We start from the raw sequence: 13609 nt of genomic DNA on the forward strand, positions 1-13609 counted from the left end.
GTTGTTATAATTCATTATTTAATAAATTTTTCGCTGTTACGTTGATATCTTTATTACTTGCGTGTCATTCTTGTCAAGGAGACAGCCGGTGCTGTAGACAGTCGAGTCCATCATTACGTTTACACGCCACTTGCCGAGAGAACAACAGCTGTTATAACCTGCTCCAGTTAAAGACGCACGATTTTTTGTCGAAGGAATTTATATCTAATTTAACAATATGCAGGTAAGTAGTCGTATTATTCAAACATTCAATTGAGATAGAAATTGTATGTACACGTGATACAGTTCGGTAAACGACCTATTAGATTTTACAGATATGCCTTTGATAAAATTTTTTTAATTTTCTTTTTTGTTGCAAAACTTTTTAAATAAGGAACAATTTAAAATTTAGGAACAAGACATTCCGATTGACATCAATGCTGGAAAATTGTCGGATTGGCTAATTAATCGAAGGCATTGCAAGAAAGACTGGCATACGAACATTTTGACTATCAGAGAGAAAATTAATAATGCAATACAGAACATGCCTGCTCACGATGGCATTGCCTCGTTGTTGTCCGGCGCCTGTAAGCACCATCAATTTATAATTCTGATTTTAACAAATATACAGTTGCAGACTCCTGAATTTCCTCACTTTATCTTCTCTCATACAGATATAAATTATTTCTACTGTGTGAAAATTGTGGAAATTCTGAAGGAAACGGAAGCAGACACGAAAAATTTATTCGGGCGTTATGGCTCACAGAGAATGAAGGACTGGCAAGAAATTTTGCGACTGTATGAAAAGGATAATGTATACCTTGCCGAAGCTGCGCAAATACTTATGAGAAATGTTAATTATGAAGTCCCAAATATCAAAAAGCAAATACAGAAGTTGGAGCAAATGTTAACTGTAAATAAATTTATTTATGTAATATACGCTAATTATAATATTACATATTGCTGATACATTATTTTCTTTATTTATATTGTTATATTATTATTATATAAATGCATGTAAAATATTGGCAGGAATTGGAGAAAAAAGAGACTGAATATAAAAAATCAGAAAATATCGCGCATACGGAGTATAATGGACTTTGCAAACAATTAGGTATAACTGGTTATAGTACAGTCAGACGCGAGTTAATGGATAAGGTGAAGGAATTGCCGGAAATTTATCAGAGAGTGGCAGAGAAAACGAAAAGCTTAGACAAGGTTGTGGAGTTTTATAGTGCATTTGTTGAATTCACTTTTGGGCAGCAATATGACAATGATTGCGTGTCGATGATTAAATATGTTATCGGTACGTTTGCAAAGTTATTCTTTCAAAAGTGTAATAAAAGTTGGATAAGAAATACACATATGATGAATTGTTTTTTATAGAAAAGGGAAACACAACGACGTTTGAATATACTTACGGAGAAGCACCGATGTCAATAATTGATCCGTCATTGAATATTAAAGCAGATGAAGATGAAAGTAATGGAAGACCTAATGTGGATGCCAATGTATGAATATTTTTATGATTTCTTGATACTTATAACAAGAAATATTTGTGATACTTATAACAAGAAATTGAATTATGTTATTATCTTGATACATTCTTAACAGACCATTGACTTCGGCAATTTGGATTTGGAATACGGAGAAATTGATTTCGGTGAAGAAGTTGATTTGAATGCAGGAGGCGGTATTGATTGGGGAGATGAAAGTACGGTACAACCTGCAGAGGAAATAGATTATAATATCTCTTTGGAGGAATCGGGTATAGTTGTGGAAGCGGCAGGTCATGAAGGCGGTGTGGCTATGGGATCTGAAGCATACACGATATTAGACAATCCAACAACGAGATCCGAATTTATCAATCAACTATTTGAAGTATGATACAAATATATAAAAAATTGAAATTATTGTATATTTTTATCTAAATATTTCTATAGCTGGAAGCATTTATGAAGTTGCGTCTATACGAGTTTAAAGGCGACGATAGGAACAATCTCTTGAGCTTTAGTCAGATGCAGGATGCTTCATCTATTTTGCAACTTTCTACCACGGAGACCACTCAGAACATGCTGGATAACGTTCAAGTTATCCTTTCTGAGATATTACATAATAACGTTCAACATTTACATAACATCAAACATTATCCAAGGTACAATTAACGAAATATTTTTTTTTATAGATGTTAATATTCATATAATTTTTAATTGTAGATACGTGGATGTAGTGGCTACTACTTTAAAGCAAAAATTGAATCTGATAGACAGAATGGTAACCCAACAAGAATCGATGCGACAGAAGCAAGAGGATACGCAAAATCAAATTAATAAATTACGTCCGCTTTTAAAACTTGTCGTACAAAGAACTAAGGAACTGCAAACAGAGGTTATATCATCTTTGTTTTTGTAATGCTGCATTTTCGAATAACATTCCATTATTTTTTTACATGGTATTCAATTACAGATAGAGCAAGACATTTCGAAAAAGTACAAGAACAGAACGGTTTATCTGACCGGAGGTGTAAATATGTTATAGGTGTTGGACAATAGAGATAAAACTGTTGAATTTTGTATTAAGAAGAATTGTGTAAATAATATCTACGCTAAAATAACACGTGCAAATGAATTTTGTTATTGTATAATATATGTACAATATAATTTTTTACTTTTATATATTCTGCACCTATTTCCTTGATGCGTAATGATACAAGGAAGAAGATAAACTTAGATGCTGCTAGATATGATGATAATTGCTAATCATAATCTAATCTTTTGTATCTTTAAAAATGTAATTTGCAAGAAATAATCAATACTTTCTTTGGCATTTGAGTTTTATCGGCCTTTGAGAATTGATATGACACGATATGTTTTGACATGATATGTACGAGTCGCAAACTAGGTATTATGTAAATCATTTCATTTTGTAAATCAGATCTGACGATAAGATATGTTTATCGCATTTTTCAAAATATAGCTTATTCTATTTTCAAAATACATTTATATAATCATGAAGAGATTCTGCACGAGTCTCCATGGTGATGAGGTACAAACTGCTTTGGTAGTTGGGCAAGGATATCTTCTCAGGCATTCGGCTAACGAACGATCGCATTCGCACAAACGTTGAGCACAAGATCCCGATCCTCCCCAACTGCCATGGTCAACCGCTGTAATAACGAAGATTTCATGTATTTTTTTTTATTTTGTCGTGTCATATTACTTGGCATAGAATAAATTAATTAATTTTAATTTGTAGAAAAAATATTTCTATAAATCTAATTAAAGTAATTTCTTGAAAGCCAAATTAGTTTGTAACGGAAACAATAACGAATAAACCAACCGCAAACGGGTTTATAACCGTGGTAACATCTCCAGTAATACGGTACGAAATATTCCGAGAACATAGGACATTCCGTAGCGTCGTAGCACCAGTCATGCATTTTACAGCACCTAAAACATGACATTTTCTTCAGTTGATATCTATCTTCCTGCCAAAAGGAAAACTCGTATAAATGATTCGTTTCTTTGCGACGTGTAACGTACTGATCGATACCATCGATGACATAACCGGAACCCAAGAATCCGCAATAGCAGCCGTATCCTTTATAAAGCAGAGGATTACATCCTGTGGCGCACACCACCATGTTATAGAGGTGTATCACTCCTCTTTTGAATCTCGTATGGCTCGTGGTCTCCTTTCCATTCGTTCTGAAACCGCGCAGTCTTTATGTCGAGTCAGTCTGTCATTACAAATTGCCCCTAACAAAAGTTCCCATTGTAGCTAGCGTCCGACTTACGCGGGTTGAGCCTTCGTGTTGTTCGCCGTAACGTTGTTCGGCGACACGCGCGCGTAGACATCCTCGTCGTAATTGCGCGCCGACGAAGCGCTCCACGGGTCATCACTGTGACCGACGTAGAGATTCCCCTGATCTTCACTTACGTCATTATTCATGTATGAGTAATCGTAATCCGCCTGACGCGCTCTGGCACCTCCGAGTATCTTGTAAACATCTGGCGTGCCGTTACCTGCAAGTGCCACGAGCGATGATAAACGAAATAAAATAGCGTCGCTTTATTACTCAGGGGAAAGAGGGAGAGAGGGAGAGAGACAGAGAGAGAAAGAGATCGCACACCTACATACAGTTATAAAACGATATACAGTTACAACCGTTAGTTTGTCATACTTATATTACCTTTACATTAATCGAATATGTTTATATGGAATTTTTTCATCACGGATATTTGGCGAATTAAGAAACCACCGACTTTCTACGATGGTACTTTGTACAATGATAAATACCTTAAAGCTCCGCAATGCTATACTTTCTACACATAAAAGTGCTAAGTGGAGAGCTATCGATACCACCAAAGAGTGATTGCTCTTTACTAACTCTGTCGCTTAGTGCGAGTCTGAGGATGCAGGATATTTTCCCGAGCCGTTCTGTACAATTATACGTAACACGTTGTATGTGATGTTTCTCCTAATCGCCAGTACTTCACCTTGATCTAGACCCGCTTACATTAGCGTAAAACTACTCTCATCTATCCTACTTCTGGCCGTTTTAACGGTTTCTCGACAATTTTCCATAAACGCCGAGGGAATTGCGGAGTGCCTACTCGTTGCCGTACGACAATACGAGCGTCATTTTCCCCAATTTCACTTTTTTTAGATTATCCTTTCTACCAGTTTAATAAGATATACTTGCGGAATATCTCGCAAGTTTCACTGCACCGAGATTATCTTACCGCGAGCCGTAAATTCTGAAGAAAAAAAGTGAATCTACTTTTTTATTTATTAATTAATTTTGTTAAAGGAAGCTGATAACTTTTGCATTCTTGCATATCTTTTTAATGAAAAAAAGCTTTGTATCTTATCATTATAGTTATTCAATAATTATTTCATCATTATTTTTTATATTTGCGCAATTATTTTTACAGTTATTTTGCTAACGTCATAAAGATACGAACGGTTAAATCTTGATATTTATTTTATGAGCCGTGGCTATATTTGGTTTCTAAAGAAATGCCACAAAAGTCAAATAAATATCTAATTATTATTACTTTTTATCGAAATCTTTATTTTCCCTTCTGCGTATTTCTAGCAAATATAGAGTTTGAGAAAAGAAATATAAAATATCATATTTACAATTATATAATTTTTTCCACAGCTATATAACTTTTTTTTCTGCAAGAAGTAATTGATATGAGAAATAAAATGACGTAAAGAATGTAAGAAACGTAAAGAAATAAACATGTTTTTTTAAATACGTTGTCAACAAAGTTACTAATTGCCAAAGGAAATACAAAGTATAAAAAATGGATGATATTTCTGAGGAGAACGGATATCAACGGTAAAAAAATTTACATTTATCTCTAGATAGAGTTACAGGTTGTATCTTTGTGGCGTGTTGTGCAAATGAATGTTATCACTTGAGTATTAAACTCATCGAAAACGGAAGCAGCTACCAAGCAGCTTCCATTTATAAAGCGAGCGTGTCCCGTTTGCATTTTTCCCTCCCGTTATGGTGTAGTCAATTCCATCCGGGCAAATTTTATTTTTTATGAGATCTCGTCGACGAACGAGCTACGCTCGAAAATACGCTTACGCTTTTCGGCTTGCGGTGCACGAATATCTCTCGATGTGAGAGTGCGCGCTTCCGCTTTACACGGCAGAACATGTCGTGTTACTGACGTTCAGGAAATCTCGTTAAAAATGTACAAAAGTCATGTTTATATTTCATAGAATTTGGAGACAGCTCACGTACGTTTAATACGATACGCTTACGTATGACGTTCTTTTTTTTTTTTTTTTTTTTTTTTACGACACGAAAGGACATGAATCAGTACGGTAAATTTAAATGTGTAAAAGAATCGCGTCTGCAACGTCCGTGTTCGTAACTACGAATTGGTACGACTTCCAATCTCGATGCGATTACATAATTTTCATCAATATAGTGTAATCTCTCGCGCTTCAATTCGCGCAATAATCTTTGATGAAACTTGGCTGTTCCTCCTTAGCTTAAAAAATTCAATAGTCGTGAAAGGTGAATCGGCAAACTTCAGATGCATTGTGTTACGTAACAGTGCTAAATTGTAGACGTTATGTAACGTTATATAGAATGTCAAGAAGAAGAAAGTGAATTGTTAATTTGCATATCAAGAAATCAGAATTGTTGTATCAATACATAAAATAAACATTCTCCGTATAATTATAAATTTTTTTAACTATTAAAGTTATTTATATGCCCTATCTTAATATTGATAGTTAAATTACAAAAATGTAATAAAGTTATAAGTCGTTAATGGTGATAATTGCGATTAATAAGCTTAATTAACGGCATATGCGTAGAAACATCACGTCCGGGTTACTATAACGAATTACTATAACTGTAATACATTTGTTATGGCGGACGTGTCTTGCGGAGGAAAATTGAGAGATTATACACCGTTTTATCGTTCATCTTTGTTGCGTTCGGAATTACTCAACGACAAGTAAATTGAGATCGTGAAATGAAACGGCACGATCGAATCGCCGCTTTTAACGATTTCCACGGTAACAATCATAATGCTTCGCAACGTTAATTAGTCTCCGGGCGTGGTGGTAGTCTCTGTAATCAGTGAAACGCAATTCCTTTTTGCTCGCGGTTTCCATGGTGCAGCCACGTAAAAATTTAATACGTCGATTTTCTCCCTTGAAGTAATACGAACGGAGGCGAACGTGGGCGAGCAAAGTCTGGAAGTCAGCTTCAATCGTCCATCAAACGGGATTCCATCGTAAACGTTGGATTTTCGGAAAAAGATTTAATTAACAGAAAAAGTATGATGTAAAGTATTGAAAGTCATCTGCTCGAAATAAAATTCAAACTAAATATTTGCTTATGGAAACAAAATTAGCTCTAGTTGGAAAACATGTGAATTTTCGAGCGCTATGACGAGGAAAATTTTCGGTACTAAGAGAAAATTTTGGAACAAATGAAAGGGGATTGCCATTATTCGAATCGTGGATAATTACAAAGTTTTTCTCACTGGATTAATTAATTATGTCTGCATTAGTCTTCCCTTCGTCGCTTACAACAAAGTTATCTCGTGAGTTGCTTGATTTGAATGAACGTCTCATTGTCAGCGATGCCGTGTGAATGGATTTAATTAGATGCCGCTCTCGCTACTTTTTCGACCTGATATTCAATTGTATGTATACATTTTCTTAAGAGATTCGTCCGACGTTTGTTGCTAGTGTTGATTATGATAAAGTAATTTCACGAGTGTATGATTAGAGCGGTAGTTTGAAGTTCACAGTTATTAGCAAGAAAATAATGATGTAAATAAGAACTTTTTACATAAGAAAATACAATTAATTACGTACATCGCATAATGCATAATTTACATTGATGACAAAGTAGAAATGATGTGATTGCGATGCAACCGGAGAATAAGAAAATACATGGGAAGTAAAATTTATTTATATAAAATATAAATATTATAAATAATACTTTTTTCGTATACAACCGGATTAAATTTAAAAATTTATATTCATGAAATGTTAATTTTATTTTTTACATTTCAATTGTTTTTCATTTAGATTTTTGTTATTTCATAACGATTATTATTTACGAAATATATACACAAAGAAATAAATGTGTAATGTGAGAAAAAAAAATAAAATGCTCGATGCACACAATGTGTTGCTTTTTACAGTATCATAAATTATATATATGTAAAGTATCGCATGCTTCCCGTAACAATTGTTAATAACAGACTGCTAAGGTTATTTTAAATTTAATTTTGAGAGGTTATCTTGAAACAAATATTCTAATAGCTAAATATCAAAGTTATAATAGTTTTTAATTCAAAAAGTTTATTTAAAGTTGATAAATTAAATTGTCTGAAATTTGCACGCTCAGTCACGGCTCATTGCACAGCAGTGAAACTACGAAAGCCATCATTTATAATACATTTCATATGATATCTTTGACATCATTTTTGATGTATATGCACATACATAATATTTCTACGTTCGAAATTTACAACATTTATTAATTTATATTAATATCGGATATTTTATCGGCCTTATACCACTTATTTCGTATTATTAATAATATAATATATTATTATATTTTATATATTATTTCGTATTATTAAGAGTACCACAAAATTGTGATATTATTAATTTAATAATAACGCTAAATTGCTAATTCTTTATTTCAATATTTAATATGCGATGTGTATTTGACAAAGTGCAATAGTTCTATACAAACTTTTGTTTACTTCGTCGGTTACGAGTTTTCTTTAAATCGCACCTAAAATAGTCAGATAAGTGATAAGTGATCAACTTGTTGTTATTTTTTTGTTATTTTTTATTGTTATTGTTATTTTTTTCTTTTGTCATCATTTATTAGATCTTTAAAGACCTTCAATTTATTATGAACGGTTTTCTATATTTCTATATTTCTTCAAAATTTAAACTACTTATAGGGAAAAAAACAACGGAAAAGAAAACTCTAGTTGGAAAAATGGACAAATCAAAAATTTCGATTAAAATTACAAAATTTCTATTTAAATCGATCATTTATTGAATTAATGAAAAGTCTTAATCTTTAAATTAAATAATTTCAATTTCAAATTTCTGATTTGTCCATTTTAAAACAGAATTTTGATACAGCCAACCAAACTATTTTTCTTGTGTATCTGATTGAAATGACTTATTAATTTATTATCTATTATTATTATTTATTAGTTTTGTATATTCAGAAAATAATTTTTTTAGATTCTTTAAAAATTATAGGCAAGAAATGAAATCTCGTCAGAAGTAAGGCTCACCTCGAGCGTCGCAGCCGAGCAGCGTTTCGAACAGCAGGAGAACGCACAAGATCCTCCCGCGCCGAGGCGATCGATCCGTCCGCGATGGATCGCGGCCACGTGCGGCCGGATCGGATCTTTTGCGGTACATCGAGGCACGTTTTCACCAAATAGATTGAATTCGATCAGGGAACTCGAACTTTCTTGTCACCTACGATTCATCTTCGGCACATCCGGCAGCGTGGCAGGATTTTCCACGTGCCATCGCATCGGGGAAACTGCAGCAGCGGAAACGGCAGTAGTGTCCAGTTGCACACAGCCTCCTCCGGGTTTTCGCCGGTTACCGCGCTGTGTTGATTAACACCGGATTCTCGTGCACCTAATGATGTAACCTGTGCAATTGGAGAGACCACGAATCACCAGCACCATCGCTGTCGCTAAGTGTCGACCCCAATTCCGATCGGCGACAGATCAATTAACGCGCCTGCAACGCCGTCCCTTTGCCGAGGCTGTCCTCTCGGTCGGATGACGTGCACTGAGAACCGATCATTGTCATCCGGACAAGGTTACTCCGGTACGGCCACTCCCGTACAAACCGAGCACAAAGGGCGTTTTTTCTCGCGCCGAGCCGCGAGGCTTTGCATTGAATCCGCCGGGGATTCAATAACGTGGCTGGTTTTTGTGTTCCGCCGCGTACGCACGTTACCTTGCACGCGGCTAGATGAAACGTTAACGAGACGCCTTGAAAAGAAAAAGAAAGAAAAAAGAAAAAAAGAGATCTCTCGCCACGGGATTTACGCGGCTCGCGTTATTGTACGCGATGTGCTGTATTACAAATAAATCCGTACTCGATAATCCCCAAGCCCAAGTTTGTTATCACAACTCGATCATTCGCATTCCTCCTCCCGAGTCGACTCCTTCCCTTTGCCCCGAGGACGCTGCTCGTCTTCTCCGTTTCGAAACTTTGTTCAAACTGCAACAGCTCCGTCACGGTTTACTTTAAAGTTTCCCACACACACAGAGCGAGGATCCACTTCGGCGACGGGGAACCGGGTAAAGTACCGACTGCTCTTATCAGGCACCGTTCCATCGTTTTTCCCGACACACCGTCTCCTTCCGCCGACATTCTCGGGAGTACCGCGATTTCCAAGATACACCGCTCGGCTCAACCTGTGACCCCGAGAAAGTTCATCGGGAGCGCGGATTGTGTACTCGACTCGAGGAGCGCGCCGCCGTCGATTCTCGCAGTCGCACTACCGTCTAGACTCCTTGGTCTAGCAAATCTCTGTGCTGTTACACTTTCGTCGGAGAAGGAGGAGTAACGAGAGAGATCGTTAGCATTTTTCCGCGTTGACCGCGCTTTGATCTTGTACTCCTCGTACCTCTTCCGCGCTCTAAATTCAAAAGACGAAGAGTGAACACAAAGCGACATGCATTCCGGATTCTTTTTCTTTTTCAGGCAACGAATGTGACAAACTCGATGTTGTAACGCCGTAATATTTATCGGAACGAATATATTGCGACGGGGAAAAAAAAATCGTATAATATATGCACCGTGACGTTGTTGTCAACGTTATAATTTAACGATGTTGCAACGGATTTATAATGTTAAAATTAATCAAACGTTTTGTAATTAATTAATTTGATGTTACACTTACGGTCATCAGCATAATTTTAAATGTCAGCAAACTAAATTATTTTCAAATTTCTAAATATGTACATGTTATATATATTTTTTATTAAAATATAAAATTTCTCTATATATGTATAAAAAATTTTTTAGATATTAAGAAATTTGTAAACACATTAAAAGAACTTTATTTTTTATATTAAACACACAAATTGATCAATTAAAATAAATGTCTATCTTTAATTGATCTACATCTTTGGTTTTATATTAAAAGAACATTGTTTTATGATAGACTCAAGATGTAGGTAAACGAAAGTTTAAGGTAAAGTCAAGATGCAACAGGTTACACGAGACATTCTCGCAATTTTAGTCAGCAGTACAATCACTAGTAAACTACAATGGAATGTAACACTTATAATTACTTATAAAATATTAGATTTACGGCCGTTTACAAATAAAATACACGTGTTATAATTAAATGGTACTTGTTAAAATTACAAATGTTACTATCTATTGATTATCGTCGCGTATCAACGCAATCATGAGTGACGATGTAGATATAAATTTGCAATTATAGTATAATAGCGTAACCGCCAACGCACGGATCATTCAATTTTTGATATTATTCAAATGAAAATACATATTTAATATTATTTGCACGCACGCGTCTCTTTAAATGAAACTGAAGGCGCAAATTTTATTATTACAGCAATTTAAGCCTTTTAACGGTATGTTTATTCACCGTTTTATTTTTAACATTTTCATTGAACGCGTTAGCACTCGAAAGACTCCGAGTGTTCGGCAAACAAATCTTAACGTTCCTTTCGTCCTTTCCTTTAAACGCGACACGTTTCACTGAATGTCGCGGCAAAAGTCGCAACGAGGAGTCGAAATCTCGTAAGATTTTCACAAACGATCTTCCCCGAGTCGCGCCGCGGGTCCGTCTTGACGATTTAGGCTCGATTACACCTGTATCTGTCTTTATTTTTTTTTTTCCTAAATAAATAAAGACACAGACACTTATTTAAGCCTCGCTTGGAGCCAAAATAACGTTGGTACAATCGGGCCTTGGCCGATCTCGATTGTGCGCGGTGCGCGATCGCGACGCGTAGGATCAAGATGTAAAGGAGGCTACTTTCTACATGCGGGCGCGGCGCGGGATTCCTTCAGAATCGCTCGTACGATCCGCGCGATTTATGCACGATCTGGTGGCCGGCCCGATCAGGGACACCTCCGTCGCGGCTTCTCACGCGGCATCGCAGATCCGCGGCCGCCGGGCAGTCTCTCTCTCTCTCTCTTTCTCTCTCTCTCTCTCTCTCTCTCTCTCTCTCTCTCTCTCTCTCTTCTCTCTCTCTCCGAGAAATTATATACGCGAACAGTATACTCACCGATTGACCGACTGACTAGGCCGGCGTTGGCGAGGAACGCGCAGGAGAGTATAGTCCTTTAGTCTACTTTGCAAAAACGCGGCAAGTGCAGCGATATAGCGCTACTCGATGCACGCGATACAATGATGCACATTCGCGCTCGGCGCGGTTATGAAACGATAGCGTGATAGAATTAACGTGATAAATCGAATGCAATACAAAAGCGTCGCACAATACGAGAGATGGAGGAGGGAGGGGGGGGGGAGTTCGGAGGGCGGGAGAGAGAGAGAGAGAGAGAGAGAGAGAGAGAGAGAGAGAGAGAGAGAGAGAGAGAGAGAAAGAGAAACGAATGTGTCGGAGAACGCGATGCTAATTGTTACGGCATTAATTGTTGCCCGCGATTTAATTGACGCGGGATAAAAGCGCCCGTGGGAAGCGATCGCTGCAACGCGGAGAGCTGCCTGATTGTGCTATCACCGGTTCGAGGAACAATAACCGTCGCCGTGTGCACGAAAAGTTTCACACTCTAATGAGAGTCATTTGCATAATGCGCGACACCAGTGAAAGATTTCCATTCGAAGATATCCAGCCTTACTTTTCTTCCGATTCAATAATAAGTATATTTTATCCGTCAACAGAGAAGAAAGTGTGCGTCACAAATATAAACGTCTCTCATTTGTTTTTGACGTGCGTCGTATATAGAACTTTTACGCGTGTTTTGCTGTGAGAAAATAAAAGCGGAAGATAGTACAAATGTTACAAAGAAAGAAAGAGAAACAGAGAGAGAGAGAGAGAGAGAGAGAGAGAGAGAGAGAGAGAGAGAGAGAGAGAGAGAGAGAGAGAGAGATATGAAAGGAGCGATAGCAATAGTGAGTAGCGAGGTGACATGCTTTTGCACTTAAAGTTGCACAATTTGAGGAAGACATTCCACGCGCTGGGTGCGATTATGTATCCAAGGAACGAGTTCATTGTGTCTGTTCGGAGAATGGAGACTGGACACTCACGTGATGCCGTTAAATGACGTTAGCGCTCATCGCGTTATGTTTCTCCAAGGTATCACTTTCGCGAACGTCGCGATGCTAATTGCAACTTTGTGCTAATTGCAAAAAATCACTCGCAAAGAGATTGTCGTGGGAAGAAACACTATTTAATCTCTGATTAAGCACGGAAACGCATTGAATTTGCATGATGAGGATATTGAAATCTTCCTTTTAACAATTACATGTCGCAAAGACGGGACAAACAAGTTAGATTACGCGTAATTTGAAAAATGCTAGAGAAGAGTTAATAATCGAATGAATAATAATCAAGCGGATCTTAACTTAGACGTGTCCAATTTGCATTCATTTGTAACGCAATTAATGCGCGAGCAGTCGCTTTAATTATTTTCTTATCATTTGCTGAAACATTCTTTCTTTTAAAAAAATTTACGAATGCCGCAAGTATCGTGAGAATTATAAGATAAACGAAATAAACTACGTTCAAGGAAAGCGAAATGGCGAATCGTAAAAAAGGATTATATCTGAGCTTGCGTAGTATCTAATGAAGGTATTGATTCCCACGCGATTATCTACCTGTTAATAAACAGTATTTCGACAAGACGAGACAGAGTTATTATCATCGTCCGTATTGCGCTCCAGTTCAATCGTTAAGTAAAGCTCGTCTTTCGTTATCTGCCGCACTTTAGGTAGGCGTTTATTGTCTGGAAATCCCTTATTACGCTGTTAACTTCTCGTTATCCGCGGCAAGTCATTGTCCATGACACGACAAGATATGAATTTTCATTTGCAGACGATAAGAGTCCGATAAGATATTATTAAAAAATGGGGCATGCGTGC

General features: G+C 36.8%; 2 protein-coding genes across 4 annotated transcripts; one reads left to right on the forward strand and one right to left on the reverse strand.

The window, feature by feature from the left end:
* Positions 1 to 63: 63 nt before the first annotated feature.
* LOC105433811 (CDK5 regulatory subunit-associated protein 3) lies at positions 64 to 2652 on the forward strand. The gene is made up of 9 exons (XM_011649263.3): positions 64 to 223; positions 392 to 566; positions 654 to 892; positions 1012 to 1285; positions 1366 to 1490; positions 1594 to 1860; positions 1923 to 2134; positions 2196 to 2367; positions 2446 to 2652. The coding sequence occupies exons 1-9, from the start codon at positions 218 to 220 to the stop codon at positions 2515 to 2517; spliced, it is 1542 nt and encodes a 513-aa protein (XP_011647565.2). The 5' UTR covers positions 64 to 217; the 3' UTR covers positions 2518 to 2652.
* LOC105433812 (uncharacterized) lies at positions 2379 to 11817 on the reverse strand. Of its 3 annotated transcripts, XM_089080795.1 has the most exons (6): positions 11793 to 11817; positions 8796 to 9166; positions 3776 to 4004; positions 3522 to 3701; positions 3319 to 3428; positions 2379 to 3145 (listed from the first exon to the last, which is right to left on the reverse strand). In XM_089080795.1, exons 2-6 carry the CDS (start codon positions 8923 to 8925, stop codon positions 2979 to 2981), a joined length of 816 nt encoding a protein of 271 aa, XP_088936921.1. In that variant the 5' UTR covers positions 8926 to 9166; positions 11793 to 11817; the 3' UTR covers positions 2379 to 2978. The 3 variants fall into 3 exon arrangements, with proteins under 3 accessions (XP_088936921.1, XP_011647566.2, XP_011647567.2); XM_011649264.3 differs by lacking the exon at positions 11793 to 11817 and having other exon boundaries at positions 8796 to 10063; XM_011649265.3 differs by lacking the exon at positions 11793 to 11817 and having other exon boundaries at positions 3522 to 3686; positions 8796 to 10059.
* Between the last annotated feature and the right edge of the window lie 1792 nt (positions 11818 to 13609).

Source organism: Pogonomyrmex barbatus, unplaced genomic scaffold, assembly GCF_055798465.1.
Source record: "Pogonomyrmex barbatus isolate J1 unplaced genomic scaffold, ASM5579846v1 scaffold4, whole genome shotgun sequence".
NCBI classification, from domain to species: domain Eukaryota; kingdom Metazoa; phylum Arthropoda; class Insecta; order Hymenoptera; family Formicidae; genus Pogonomyrmex; species Pogonomyrmex barbatus.